The sequence below is a fragment of the Meriones unguiculatus genome, chromosome 21 (assembly GCF_030254825.1).
Source record: "Meriones unguiculatus strain TT.TT164.6M chromosome 21, Bangor_MerUng_6.1, whole genome shotgun sequence".
In the NCBI taxonomy this organism is placed as follows: domain Eukaryota; kingdom Metazoa; phylum Chordata; class Mammalia; order Rodentia; family Muridae; genus Meriones; species Meriones unguiculatus.
Genome location: NC_083368.1, coordinates 9,061,370 through 9,076,204, shown reverse-complemented (window position 1 = coordinate 9,076,204; position 14,835 = coordinate 9,061,370). Strand labels below are relative to the sequence as shown.

Genomic DNA, 14,835 nt, shown 5'->3' with positions numbered 1-14,835 from the left:
TCACTTTGTATCCCAGCTCTAGCCCCCTTCCTCATCTTGTCCCAATATCACTCTCCCTCCCTCATTTCCTCCCTGCCTCTCCCTAAGTCCACTGATAAGGGAGATCCTCCTCCCCTTCTCTCTGACCCTAGCCTATCAGGTCTCATCAGAACTGGCTGCATTATCTTCCTCTGTGGCATGGTAAAGCTGCTACACCCTCAGGAGGAGGTGATCAAAGAGGCAGCCACTGAGTTCATGTCAGAGACATCCCCTGTTCCCATTACATTGTGGAGACTGAGCTGCCACAGGCTACCTCTGTGCAGGGGTTCTAGGTTATCTCCATGCATGGTCCTTGGTTGGAGTATTAGTCTCAGAAAGACCCCTGGGCCCAGATTCTTTTGGTTCTGTTGCTCTTCTTGTGGAGATCCTGACCCCTTCAGGAGCTTTCTCCCCCTTCTTTTATAAGATTCCCTGCACCCTGTCCAAACTTTGGCTATGAGTCTCATCATCTGCTTTGGTACCTTGCTGGGTAGAATCTTTCAGAGGCCCTCTCTGGTAGGCTCCTATCCTGTTCCCTGTTTTCTCTCTCTTCTGATGTCCTTTCCATTTGCCTTTCTGAGTGAGGCTTGATCATCTTACCCAGGGCTGTGAGATCTTAATATGAATACTTTCTTTTGGTATAAATGCATTTACTACTTTGAAATTATCATCTTGAAAAACTGGCTTTTAGAATTGTTTATAGCTTTTAAAAAATTCTAATGTGTGCGCACACATGTCATACACACATACATAATGAAAGATAAAATTAAGAATTAATAAAATTTTCGAATGTAAATTGATTTTCAACTTTTAAAATCTGGAATATTTACTGGATGGAACTGCAAATTGTCAAAAATCCATAGTCTTGCTTCTAATAACATGATGTACTGCATAGTTTAGTGTTGTACATACTATTTGGGTATCAATAAAATGACCTCTGTGCCCATTCAGAAAATATATCTTCAAAATTATCTATGGATACAAGATGACATTAGAGTAAAAAATCATATATTTCTGATAAGGCTTGTTAACTTCGAATAAGCTTTATGAGAATTTTTTCTGTCTGCAATAAAAAAAATAGAAGAAATAAATGCTATTTCTTGCCTTACAGCTGAAAAATCAATGCTCCTTTTCAAAGATGGAACTCTACATTTTCAAAACTACTTACCCTTGTGTAAACAGAATTTGTTCATGTTAATTTTGGATATGGTTTAAAGTCTCTATAAGATGTACTTATGTGTTTCTAAACTCTGTACTTCTGAACGTCTTTTTCTTGGAAATAGTGCTAAAATGATAGACATACAGTCAGGTCACAGTCATGAAGGAAAACTCTCCATGCTTTTTGGAAATGCAAATTACATTCTGAACAGCATAGTTTTAGTGTGTATACAATAGTACATAGATAGCATCATGCATGTAATAACAGCACATTCCAGCAAAAAAAAAGCCAACATCTTGTTCTCTGGAATAGCAAGAATGTGGGTTGCTTTTTTTTATTATTGCAATCTATTATCATTTGTAAAGACAAAAAACTAATGATAGAAAAATTTAAAGAGACAATAATATACATTTAAGACACCACAAAGTATGAAAACAGCCCTTATTAATGTCCAGTAAAGTCATAGGAACAAATATCATTCATTTCTCAGTGAGCACATAACATCTTAATTAAAATTCAGGTATTAATGATGTCATGTTAGCACCAGTGGGTCATATATACTAATATAAAAATGATAAATATACTGAAAAAGAAGAAAGAAGACAGAAAGAAAGCAGTAAAGTAGTGCTGTTAAAAATCATGATTATACACAGGGTACATACTCACTTATAAGTGGGTATTAGACATATAATATAGGATAAACCTACTAAAATCTGTACACCTAAAGAAACTAATCAAGAAGGAGGACTCTGGCTAAAATGCTCAATCTCCATTCATCAAGGGAAAGAGGACAGACATCAGAAGAAGGAGACAACAGGGAATAAGTCAGGAGCCTGCCACAGAGGGCTGCTGAAAAGCTCTGTCCTGCAGACCATCAAAGCAGATGCTGAGACTAATGGCCTTTGGGCAGAGTTCAGGGAATCTTATGAAAGAAGTGGGAAATAGTAAAATTTGGAGAGGGCAGGAACTCCACAAGGAGAACAACAGAACCAAAAAATCTGAGCACAGGGGTCTTTTCTGAGACTGTTACTCCAAACAAGGACCAATCATGGATATAATATAACCTAGAATGCCTGCACAGATGTAGCCCATGGCAGTTCAGTGTCCAGTGGGTTCCATAGTAATGGGAACAGGGACTGTCTCTGACATGAACTGATTGGCCTGCTCTTTGATCACCTCCCCCTGAGTGGGGAGCAGCCTTACCAGGACACAGAGGAAGACAATGCAGCCATTCCTGATGAGACCTAATAGACTAGGATCAGAATGAAGGAAAGGGAGAGCTCCCTTATCAGTGGACTTGGAGAGGAGCATGGGTGGAGAAGAAAGAGGGAGGGAGGGACTGAGAGGGAAGGAGGAAGGGAGCTACAGGGGTTTACAAAGTGAATAAAGTATAATTAATTAAAATAATCATGATTATAGCAAGCTTCATCATCAATACAAACATACTATTACTTTAAATGGCAGATGCTACTCTTATCCCAAACACATGGGTTATAGAGCTCTACTGCTGTCAGATTCTGTACCTACTACTGTACAAAGTTTGTACTCATTATCATTGTATATAATCCATCTGTGTAAAAGTATAATTTATAACCCCCATAAGGAAGCAAGATGAGAGTAAGAAAATGAGAAAGTCATACTCAAATATCTGAGCAGACTGCAGAGCAACTCAGAGGGTGGGAATTCTAGCAGCCTAGAAGAATGAAAATGCCCAACATTCTGTTTCTCTGGAGCTCACCATATTGTAACAAAATGCAATATATGGGTCTGCTAAGAGTTTATAGATGGATAAGTGCTTTGCTTTTTGGCCCATTACAGTCACCATAGATGCTTTTGTGCCAGCTCTATGAAACAAATTTCTATACCTGTTACATAACAGACTCAGTCACAACAAGGGGCAAGGCCTGAATATTCAGCTCTTCTCACTTCTGCAGATTCATAGTCTGCTTTCCTCACAGAACCATGGTTACCATATGGAGTTCTGCACAGTATTTACAGTTTACGGTCAAAGCTAACTAAGAACGTAGTAGTTAACTGAAGAGTGAGGTCACTAGGTCACTTCTGTATAATATCATCTGCAAATAGTGATACTTTGACCTCTTCCTTTCCGATTTGTATCCCTTGATCTCCTTTAGTTGTCTTATTGCTCTAGCTAGGATTTCAAGTACTATGTTGAAGAGATATGGAGAGAGTGGACAGGTTTGCCATGTTCCCAATTTCAGCAGAATCGATTTAAGTTTCTCTCTTTTTAGTATGATGTTGGCTATAGGCTTGCTGTATATCGCCTTTACCATGTTTAGGTTAGTGTCTTGTATCCCTGATTGCTCCAAACTTTAAACATGAAAGAGTGTTGGATTTTGTCAAATGCTTTTCAGTCATCTAAGGAGATGATCATGGATCATGTGTTTTTTCTTTCTTTCAGTTTGTTTATTTGTTTATATGGTAGATTACATTGATGGATTTCCATATATTGAACCACCCCTGAATGCCTGAAAAGAAGCCCATTTGATCATGGTGGAGGATATCTGTGATGTGTTTTTGGATTTAGTTTGCAGTTATTTTATTGAGTATCTTTGCATCAATGTTCATAGGAGAAATTGGTCTGAAATTCTCTTTCTTTGTTGGGTCTTTGTGTGATTTAGGTATCAAGGTGACTGTGACCTCATAGTATGAGTTTGGCAATGTTCCTTCTGTTTCTGTTTTGTGAAATAGGTTGAAGATTCATTCAAATATAAATGTGTAGAAGCCCAAGGTCAGCCATCTGTAAGCTAGAGAACCAGAAGCAGACTATAATGCGAGTCTAAACTCAAAGCCTGAGAAGCAGGAGAGCTATGGCATTGGTCCTTTTCACAGTTCAAGGTCTGAGAAATAAGACCAACTGTGTATTTCTCAACTGGAGGTCAGAGGTGTGTAAATGAGGAGTGCTTGTTTGAATGAAATGTTTGGGGGTTGTCTCAGGTTGATCTTAAGCGAAACTTTCTAGATTTTGTAGTCTTTCCAGAAAGGTGTTTGTCTATCAAAACCTGGCGTTGAAATTCATCTGCTGCATTATGGAAGAGTCACCATCATCCTCACCTCCATAAGTGATGGTCTCCTCATTCTTAAAGAGGCAGTTCACCTTGCTAACCTAAGCATGGACTCCTGCAGAAGTGGTCATAGTGCAAGACTACTTCTAGAAAAGCCAGAGCGAACGTAGATATCAGCACCTGTAGCTGTGTTCTGTACCTCCAGCTATGGCACAAGGAGCATCTTAGCATTAAGAGATCTGCTCAGAGGCTACCCTTCAAATATAATGGAACTTCTAATTCCCAGGTGTCACTTGCCATCATTATTATTTACAGTCTAATGCACTATAGGAATTTCATAAAGAAAGAAGCTACCTAAAACTCACGTGATTTTGTGATACAAAAATTTCTTGAAGGCCTAATCCAATAAAAGGTGATAAAATAAAATTTATTGTGATTATAAATTATATATAAGGAATGATGGCAGAAAAAGAGGCTCCTGTGTTTACACCATTTTCCAAGACATAAATTTACTCTTAAAAAAAGACAATAAAGTCTGGAGGCACATCTCGGTGTTAGCTGTTAGAACTGCTGGCTAGCCTGTACAAAGTCCTGGATTGATCTTCAGCAAACACACACACACACACACACACACACTCATAGAAACAATAAATAAAAAGTGATACATTTTCCAACTATGCCTCCCAAGCTTCATTGGTAGACTTTAGAATGTTTGAGTCCAAAAAGACATTAAAGGAAACAAAAATGCATGTTATCTCTCTTTGTGATATTGTATATAATTATCTGCTCATTACCCCTTAAAGTGAAATCATTGTCCCTACTTCACATAGCAATTTCTTGTCAGAAGAGCAACTGGATTTTGCACTGCTTTGAACCACGGGAATGGCTATTCTTAAGCAGGCATATTTTAATCATCTCTTACTATATAGTCTACAAAAATAATTTCCCTTGAACTTAACAATAATCTTTAAAGAGAAATGACATTCCTGACTTAGAAGTTTAGGCTCACTTTGAATAGAAATTTCAAGAGTCACACAGTCAATGAATTAGAACATAGGCACGCCAGACAGCACAAGTTATGCACCTTTCTGAACCATTGGATGATGAATCTAAGCTATTTTGGAAGTAATTATGAACTACAAATACAAAATTGCTTCTATTTTTGATTACCCGGTAACTAACTCTAGTAGGTGTTGAGGATGCAAAAATAGAAATAATACAGTCACATGCTCACATTCTAGTGTGGCATATTTACAGCTATTTCACGTAAGTTGTTAAATTTCACTTGATTAAGGAAAAGCATGGTTGACAATAATCTTATGGATTCTTATGTTATTATGCAAACATCTTCATTAATGTATTCACAGAAGTACAGTACCTTCTGTGTAACATATATGTCGACTATGTAGATAATGTAGCAGACAGCAAAATATTCTTGATTTGATAAAGCTACGCTGTGGTGCAAAAGATGAGACTTTAAAAGAGGACTTTATATTTACATATGACTACATGCACAAATATAATTTGTATAAATATGCATAATATTTTTATAAAAATTGCTAAAAGGAATCTTTAAGACAGAGTAATGTGGTAAGGAAGATGCTACTTTAGATAGTCTGGAGTCAGCACAGGCTTTGCTGAAAAGAATATCAAAGAAATGTTTAGCCATTTGAAGCCATGGTGTTTCTTTAATCTTTCTGAATACAAGACAGTAAAAGGGATTGGTTAATTGAGAAATGGACCAGCAATAATCTATATGGTCTTTTAAAACAGAATGAGTTTTTCAAATAAAGCAGAGCTATGAGTCTTCTATTTGTGACTTTGGTAAAGAAATCACTACACCTAAGAGTTCAAAACATTGGCCACATCTTTGAATTGCATACACTCATGAGCAAACACTTTATTAATACTCTAAGGGTTCTTAACCTGTGGGGCATGACCCCTTTGGTAGTCATATATAAGATATTTCGTATATCAGATATTTACCTTAAGATTCACAACAGAAGCAAAATTACAACTGTGAATGAACTGTGCAATGAGCATAATTTTACGGTTGGCGTCACCACAACATGAACTCTGTATTAGAGGCTGCAGCATTGGAAAGTTGAGAAGCACTGCTCTAAGCATTACTGTCTGTGGAACCAGCTTTAATCCACTTTCTCTAGCCTTATTTTCCTCTTATAAAGTTTGAAGATGTTAAGGTCAGAATGTTAATGTTACTTCTGCAACTCAGTCCTTCATAGTAAAATTTGGGTGGTTCTGGCAAAAGGGACAAAGAAAATTCAAATAAGCAAAAGCTATGGTAGAATTCTTGTAAGGAAAACCACATTGATTCTTTATAGGTTTATTCAGAATAATCTTTCCTTTTAATACAGTTCTGTGATAAACTTAATTTTAGGTTGCTTTATACAATGTGCGATTATTTTGTTGGAAATGTGGGGTTGAGGTGAAGCAATGGGACCAGGAGCATGACTGCAGAATTAACACTATAGAAAGTCTTGATGACCTCAAAAACGGGCTTTGAGTTTCACTTCATTTTTTTCCTCAAAGGTACATGACACACATTGAATAAGCTATTCTCTGAGTTAAATACCTTACTTCCAAGAAAAACAATATATAGAAAATATAAAATAGGAAAAATCTTCATTTTGGCTAGCAACAGTGGAGAATGATGTCTTCATTCATGTAATGCCAGCACAGCAGACTGAACCAGCATTTAGGACTGTGAATCTGTGGTCAAATCCTCACAGACACACTCTGCCTGGTTCACAAAATCTGACAGGATCCCTGCTGGAGGCGATAAGGATGTGGCCATCGTGTGCAATCAGCCCCTGGCTGCACAACAAACTCTGACAGCTTGACAGCTCCTTAGTTAGAAAGCCATTTACTCTTTTTGAGACACGGATAGAGCAACAGAGACTGGAATTCTGGGCAGATACCTAAGTCTCCGCTGAAGTTATTTGGGTGTTAAGGCTTTCCCTAAATCTTTGAAAGCACCATTGCTTGTGCCAGTGCTAGTATGAAGGAACTGTTCCACTCATTAACTAAAATTTATAGCCACAATTAATTTATTGTGCTCTTGAAACTGTGTAGATTTAGAATTTATTGAGTCAATAGTTTATTGCATTTGTGATTTAGTGAAAAAAGTGATCTCTGTAAGCAAATATGTTAGGATGTCAAACGGTGCTCTTGGTCACATGTACAGACATGCGGCATGCAACAACACACAAGTATGAACACACATGCTCATGCATGCGTGCACACACAGACACACAGACACACAGACACAGACACACACACACACACACACAGGGTTTCTCTGTGTAGCCTTGGCTGTCCTGGGCTCACATTGTAGGCCAGGTAAGCCTCTAACTCACAGCAATCCACCTGCCTCTGCCTTTCTGAGTGCTGGGATTAAAGGTATGTACCATCATGCCTGGCTCGAAATGCACTAACTTTTAAAGTAAAATAAAAAAAAATATTTTAAAGTCAGAAATGTTTAAAAACATTTTTAAACAAATAAAAAACTGTTTTTATTCTTTTTATTAATTACAATTTATTCACTTTGTATCCCAGCTGTAGCCCCCTCCTTCTTCTCCTCCCAATATTACCTTCCCTCCCTCATCTCCTCCCTTGTCCCTCCCCAAGCCCACTGATAGGGAAGGACCTCCTTCCCTTCCATCTGACCCTAGCCTATCAGGTCTCATCAGGAATGGCTGCCTTGTCTTTGTGGTCTGGTAAGCCTGCTGCCCCATCAGGGAAGGTGATCAAAGAGCCAGCCACTGAGTTCATGTCAGAGACAGCCCCTGTTCCCCTTACTAGGGAACCCACTTGGACACTGAGCTACCATGGGTTACATCTGTGCAGGGGTTGTAGATTATTTCCATGCATGGTTTTTGGTTGGAGTATCAGTCTCAGAAAAGACCCCTTTGCTCTGAATTTTTTGTTCTGTTGCTCTGGTTGTAGAGCTCCTGTCCCCTCCAGGTCTTTCATCTTCCCCTTCTTTCATAATATTCCCTGCACCCTGCCCAAAATTTGGCTGAGTCTTAGCATTTGCTTTGATACCTTGCTGGGAAGAATCTTTCAGAGGCCTTCTGTAGTAGGCTCCTGTCCTATTCCCTAATTTCTCCCTCTTCTGATGTCTGTCCCGTTTGCCTTTCTGAATAAGGATTAATCATCTTACCCAGGGTCTTCCTTCTTGCTTAGCTTCCTCAGGTGTACAGATTTTAATATGTTTATCCTATGTCATATGTTTATATCCTTTTATATGTGAGTATATACCATGTGTGACTTTCTGCTTCTGGGATACCTCACTCAGGATGATCTTTTCTAGTTCCCATCATTTGGTTGCAAATTTCATGATTTCCTTGTTTTTAATTGCTGAGTAATATTCCATTGTGTAGATGTACCACAATTTCTTCATCCATTACTCAGTTGAGCAAAGAACCTTGAACTCAATGGCAGAGGAGACAACTTCCTCCTGAACATAACACCAACAGCACAGGGTCTAAGATCAACAATCAAAAAATGGGACCTCATGAAACTAAAAAGCCTCTGTAAAGCAAAGGACACTGTCATGAGAACAAAATGACAGCCTACAGACTGGGAAAGAATCTTCAGCAACCCTATAATTGGCAGAGAGCTAATATCCAGAATATATAAAGAACTAAAGAAATTAAAAAGCAAAAATCAAGTAATCTAATTAAAAATGGGGTATAGGGTTAAACAGAGAATTCTCAATAGAGGAATATCGAATGGCAAAGAAACACATAAAGAAATGTTCAACATGCTTAGTGATCAGGGAAATGCAAATTGAAATGACCCTGAGACTTCATCTGACACCCATCAGAATGGCTAAGATCAAAAACTCAAGTGACAACACATGCTGGAGAGGATGTGGAAAGAGGGGAAGCCTACTCAGTTGCTGGTGGGAATGTAAACTTGTATAACCACTCTGGAAATCTATCTGGCGCTTTCTCAGACAACTAGGAATAGTGCTTCCTCAAGTTCCAGCTATACCACTCCTAGGCATCTACCCAAAATATGCTCAAGTACACAATAAGGACATTTGCTCAACCATGTTCATAGCAGTTCATAATAGCCAGAACCTGGAAACAACCCAGATGTCCCAAAATAAAGGAATAGATAGAGAAAAAAAATTTTTTTTGAGCCAGGGTCTTTTTATTGAGCTGATGTAGTCCTAAAATTCTCAATTGTCTTGCCTCAGCCTCTGAGTGCTATAATTAGAGGTGTGTGCCACAAAACTTATATTGTCAGCAACATAAAAGGCACCTTAAAGTCAACAGTTTATAAGGATTTTAGCAACCTTTAGCAACCATCTTTAGGCTCTTAGGGGAGCCTCGATCCATTTGTAAAGCTTGAGTGTAGAAATCTAAACGGTTCCCATGGCTATTTGATATAATTGAAAATTATGTCTATACTCTTTTATGTCTTTAGACCTTTGTTCCTTGGATGCTAGATAATGAACATAGAGTGAATTCAGAGCCCAGACTAAATTCAGAGCAGGCTGAAGTGACTACACACAGGACTTCTAGGGCCGAGTTAGGCTTGAAGTCCTCCTTTGCCAGCTTCTCAGGCATCCCCTCCACCCCCACCCCAATCATCCTATTCTGAGATAATCTTCCCCAAACACAGTTTCCTGACTCAGTCACTCCTCTGCTTCACTCCTGTTATGATGGAGACTTGTGACATGCTCAGCTCAAGCCTTTCAAGCCATACTTTGTTTCTGTTGCTGAAACTCTCTTTCCATCTCCACTGTTACCCTGCCTAGGGTAGGTATCAAATTTTGTCATCTCAGTCACATCTTACCATTGGCTTTAACCTCAGTTGGTTTACTGCATTGCTATGAAAACAAACAAACAAACAAAAAACAAAAAGACAATAACCCCATTAAAACAGAACAAAAGAAAACCCAGCCTACGTTATTCAAACTCATTCTGTCTGCTGAGGGCTGCTGACAAATACAGCCGAGTTTACTGCTTCATTGTACTCTTTATTTTTACCCTCATATGTGACATCAGCCCTGCCTGGCGGTTCCTCCGCTGTCTCCTGTTTGCCACTTTAAGCCCCTGGCTTCATAATCACCGACATCTTTCGGTACTCTGGTGATTTTTCCTCTTAGTCGATAATCTCACCTCTGATGTGCCAACAAAAGGCATCACATTCAGTAACCATCGCCTCAGTTCCCCCACATCAGTAAACCTGTGCTGCGCAAGGACTGGCTCCTCTCCTCTTTCTCTGCACTCTGGAGAGCCACACCCGCCCCGCGGAAGGCCAAGGACACTGGTTACTCCTGCAACCAGTTCTCTCCCTTTATTTTCATACTTGAAATCAACCACTACTTAACATTATCTTGTTCTACTTTTAACTAACTCTTTCTCTTAATGACTTTATCTCATTCGAGATGAATTTAGCTCATCTCTAAAAACAGCTGCAAACGTGGTAGCACTTGAATGGAATTCCATAATGGTCTCATTCCTGTTCTTCAAATAAGTTAGTTGGGAGTCAAGAGACCTGAGTAAAAAGGCAGAAGTGTACAGCACTTTACAAGATGGCCGACAGATCCGTGATTCAGAGTAAGGATAAATATCAACATCACAGAAAATAATACTCATTTAAAAAGTAAATTTAAATGTTGTAAGAATGCTATGAAAACTCGTGGGTTCACGTGTATTTCTGCACAGCTCAGAGAGCAGCTCTAAAAAAGCAAAAGACATCTTTGCCTTCTCAAAGAGATAACAAACAGCCAAACAAAGAACAAAAATTGAAAGGATAATGAAGTCAAAGAGAAATTTGAGATGCCAAAAATAGGAAGTGTGCATTATAGGCAGAGAATTTAAACTGAAACCATAAAAATATATGACTATATCAATAAATTAACAGAAGCTTAGATGCCTTAGAAATCAGGATGTTTAGGTCATGTGGCAGCGAGAACTTACTTACACTGGTGTGGTAAATAAAAATTGGTACATTTCAATAATGGGTTTGATGTTATCCAGTAATGTTTAAGGCATGTGTTCTTGTATTGCAATTCTACTCTTTCACACGCACAAAAATACGTATATATATATAAATATATATATATATGTACAACAGTATAGTCAATATGAAAGAAAACTGTTACTGCCTTACTTACAGCAGTCTAAAATAAAAACAGTATAATAAATGGTGACACATTTATTATTGTTAGAAAAAATGCAACAATATAAATTAATGAATTTCTGCTACATACCAAAGCAAGGATGAGTAAGGTAAACAAGGCAGAACTGTAGAGGTTAGAAAGAGAATATGTAAGGCTGAGTACCTGACTGAATACGGGCAAATTCTGCTTCATAAGGTGAGAAGGAAATTTAGAATATAACCCAATGGTCACATTAAATTCAGGCCACTGTGGTGAGGTTAGCAATTGAGGGAACATGGAGGGTGTTTCTTATACCTGTGTTTAGTTTTGAAGTGCATCCAGAACCAGTTACTCCGAGCACAGTCAAGTTCAGACACTAAGACCTTTACAACTGTCAGTTTTGTATGCAAACTCACCTCCAGTATTTTTTTCTTACAAAAATGCTTAAAAATGGAAAGTTCAAAGTACAGAAAAGTCATTTCTCCAAAGGCTTTTGTGTTTCTCCTTGTGAGAGCTATAGTCATGGTATTCTGTCAAACATCTTTTATTGGTACTTAGCTACCTCATTATGTGATCTGCAGAATATACTAAGGATCATTTCCTGTAAAGTATAATCTCCTGATGACAGGCCACACACAAAATTTTACAACAATGTCACTTTCTACAGCTGATTTTCAATAGTATCATATTAAACTTATTAAAAAACTTATTCTGACTTTGTGCATGTTACAAACTAAAAGTCAAATAGCTATACTCTGTCTAAATATTAAATTTAGTATTTCATAAAAGCATTAACACAGTGAATGAAAGGTGATACCATTTCTCTAGGTAAGCACTATGTTATTTTTCTTCCTTTAAGTTATTCTAAGGTAGGAATCTAATTAATTTTCTCACATTTCTTACAAATCTTAGAGTGCTCAAAGCCCACAATGCTCTGTCTAAGGTGTGTCCTTCCTTCTTTATTCCAACTCAAGTTCTCTTTTGGAACACATGCACTTTAGTGATACTGTGATCACACTGCAGAGAGCTATATGGCAGAACAACAACAGTATAGAGAAACACTATGGCAAGTCTAGGCTTACTTTACGGACACCTCTGCCAAGTTCCTCTCCATAGTTGGTTCCAAGGATTTCGAAGTGGACATTGGGGTTACCTCCATTTTCTCCAAATTCCAGATCTCCAGTCAATCCATTAACTCCACCCTACATGAGGGAATAGACACTATTTTAAAATTTCAGATAAACCAAACAATTAATAATAAAGGATAAGAAGTTATAGGTACTCTATTTCTATCCATAAAATAAAATTTCAAAAGAATATGCTTATTAACAGGTTAATTTCAGTAGATGAACAGAATACCCACGAGTTCTATTGAAAGTCACTTTACAAGTGGCTTAATCCAATATCTTCCACTTGCCCCCAAACTGGTTTATGCCCTAAAAGCCAAAGACTACTCAAAATGGCCATGGATAGAGCTGAGACACAGCTCCACAGTGGAGATGTGGCCACCATGTTTTGCGAAGCACAGTGTACATCGTCAGAGTCCCAGAGGGTCCGGGAGACTAAAAGAAACGATTCTGGAGACAATTCCACTCAAATTTAATCTAAAATTATATCTAAGAATTTAAAAACTTACTACTTAAAATGTATGTGAGGTTTATTTTCTCCTGTGAATTTATTTTCCAAGCAATGGCAATAATTGAGTACATTATTTCCAAAAGATCAAAGAAATGATTTTGAAATATTTTGCAAGAAATGTGGTATATATCTATAAATTTGCATACTTTCATGATTTTATATAATAGACAAGAACATACATTTAAAATACGATAAAGTACATTTTTATATAAGTAAGGGTAAATTGGGGTTTCAGGTGTTTTGTGCTCTTAGTCGTTTCTCCTGGTGTTGAGACCCTGGGAATTTTCAGGCTTCATCGCTTCTTCACCACCACAGATGTTCTCTTTCCCAACAGATGGCCATGTAGGTCATACCTGCTACTTGCTTACTCTTCTTTCTCACGTTGGTCTATCGACCTTCACTTCACATAGGATTTTAAGCTCACTGCGATGTTCACAGTCCCTTCAGAATTAGTGTTTGTTTGCTCTAGGTAGAATTTTGGCTGTGTAATGACATTTATTTTGACAACAAATTGTCTCAGCTTGTGCTCCAGTTACCACCTCTACCGTGTTATGCCTAAACACACAAAACTTGTCTTAACTGGTTGCACCATTTTTAGTCTTTCTTGGCTGCTTTTATGCTGTCTGCTCTATCTTACACATTGTCTCTGCCTTGGAGACACTCACAGAATGCTAACTTGATAAAAGAAAAAGGTTCAGAAAACAACTATTGACTCACTGTGTTTCCAATCTTTATTATGAACTTCAATAATTAATGTATTTCATTTTTGCAGTAGTATGAGTAACAAGACAAATCTGTTGAATTTGATGTGTTTGTGGTCTTTTCATCTGAGTTAGCAGTGACAAGCAGAGACTTCACTAATGGCGTAAGAATATAACAGCTTTGCAGAAACAACTAGTTAGCTTACTTTCTCTGGGTCACAATTTCTGTATCACTTAAATGGGCAATAAAGCATTTATCTCAGAGTATTGTTACTGCTATACTTATGATAAATGTAAGTAATGCAGAGATGTGCTTCCTGTGTAGAGAGATTTAGCTAATATTGTTGCCATCATTATTGCCAAGTGTTTTTTCCAGCCCTTGTTTTTGGAGACTTTCTAATTCTATAAAATGTTTCACTGCCTTATTGCCAGTTAAAACTTAAGATGTAATTCATTTATGTTATTCTGTGTGTGCATGCGTGTTTTTGTACATCTATGTAAAGCCCAGAAGTAGATGTCAGCAGTCTTTGAGGACAGAATTTGTAGGAAGAATGGGATCGAGGATCTGTGCAGTATGCTCCATCCCCTCTGTCATTTCCCTGTCCCCCTTGCTTGCTTTTATATTTTTAGAGAGAATATATTCAACTAGTGCAATTCAATTTATGTCATGTTTGAGGTCAGTATTAGTATCATCAAACATCCATTATCCCTTGTAATTTTAAAATAGAGAATAGAGTAGCTTTCATTATCACTGACATCTCCAAGCTGAAAATGCATGTATGAATATAGCATATATCACTATACATAAGATCCAACTACTATCATTCAAAAATTTCTTTTTTAAAAAACTTATTTATTTATTCACTGGGGCAGGGCTCATGTCATGTTGTGTGTTTGGATGTCAAAGGGTCATGCAGGAGTCAGCTCTCCTCTTAAACCATGTGAGTTCCAGAAATTGAACCCAGGTCATCAAGCTTGGTGGTAAGGCACTGAGACATCTCACAGGCCCATAGAATCTTCTGTATAAGAGAAGCGGCACACACCTTTCATGCCAGTGTCTGGGAGGCAAAGACAGTCAGAACTGTGAGTTGGAAGGCAGCATGGTCTACATAGCGAGTTTCAGTTCAACCACAGCTATGTAGTGAGACCCTG

The 14,835-nt window shown here is 37.9% G+C and overlaps 1 protein-coding gene across 2 annotated transcripts in view; it reads right to left on the bottom strand.

Moving 5' to 3' along the window:
* Grid2 (glutamate ionotropic receptor delta type subunit 2) overlaps positions 1-14,835 on the bottom strand; it is a 1,564,629-nt gene that overhangs the window by 609,723 nt on the left and 940,071 nt on the right. For both annotated transcript variants that reach the window (XM_060374191.1, XM_060374189.1), the window contains exon 8: positions 12,427-12,546. In XM_060374191.1, the coding sequence (XP_060230174.1) occupies positions 12,427-12,546 (120 nt within the window). The remainder of the gene's footprint in view (positions 1-12,426; positions 12,547-14,835) is intronic.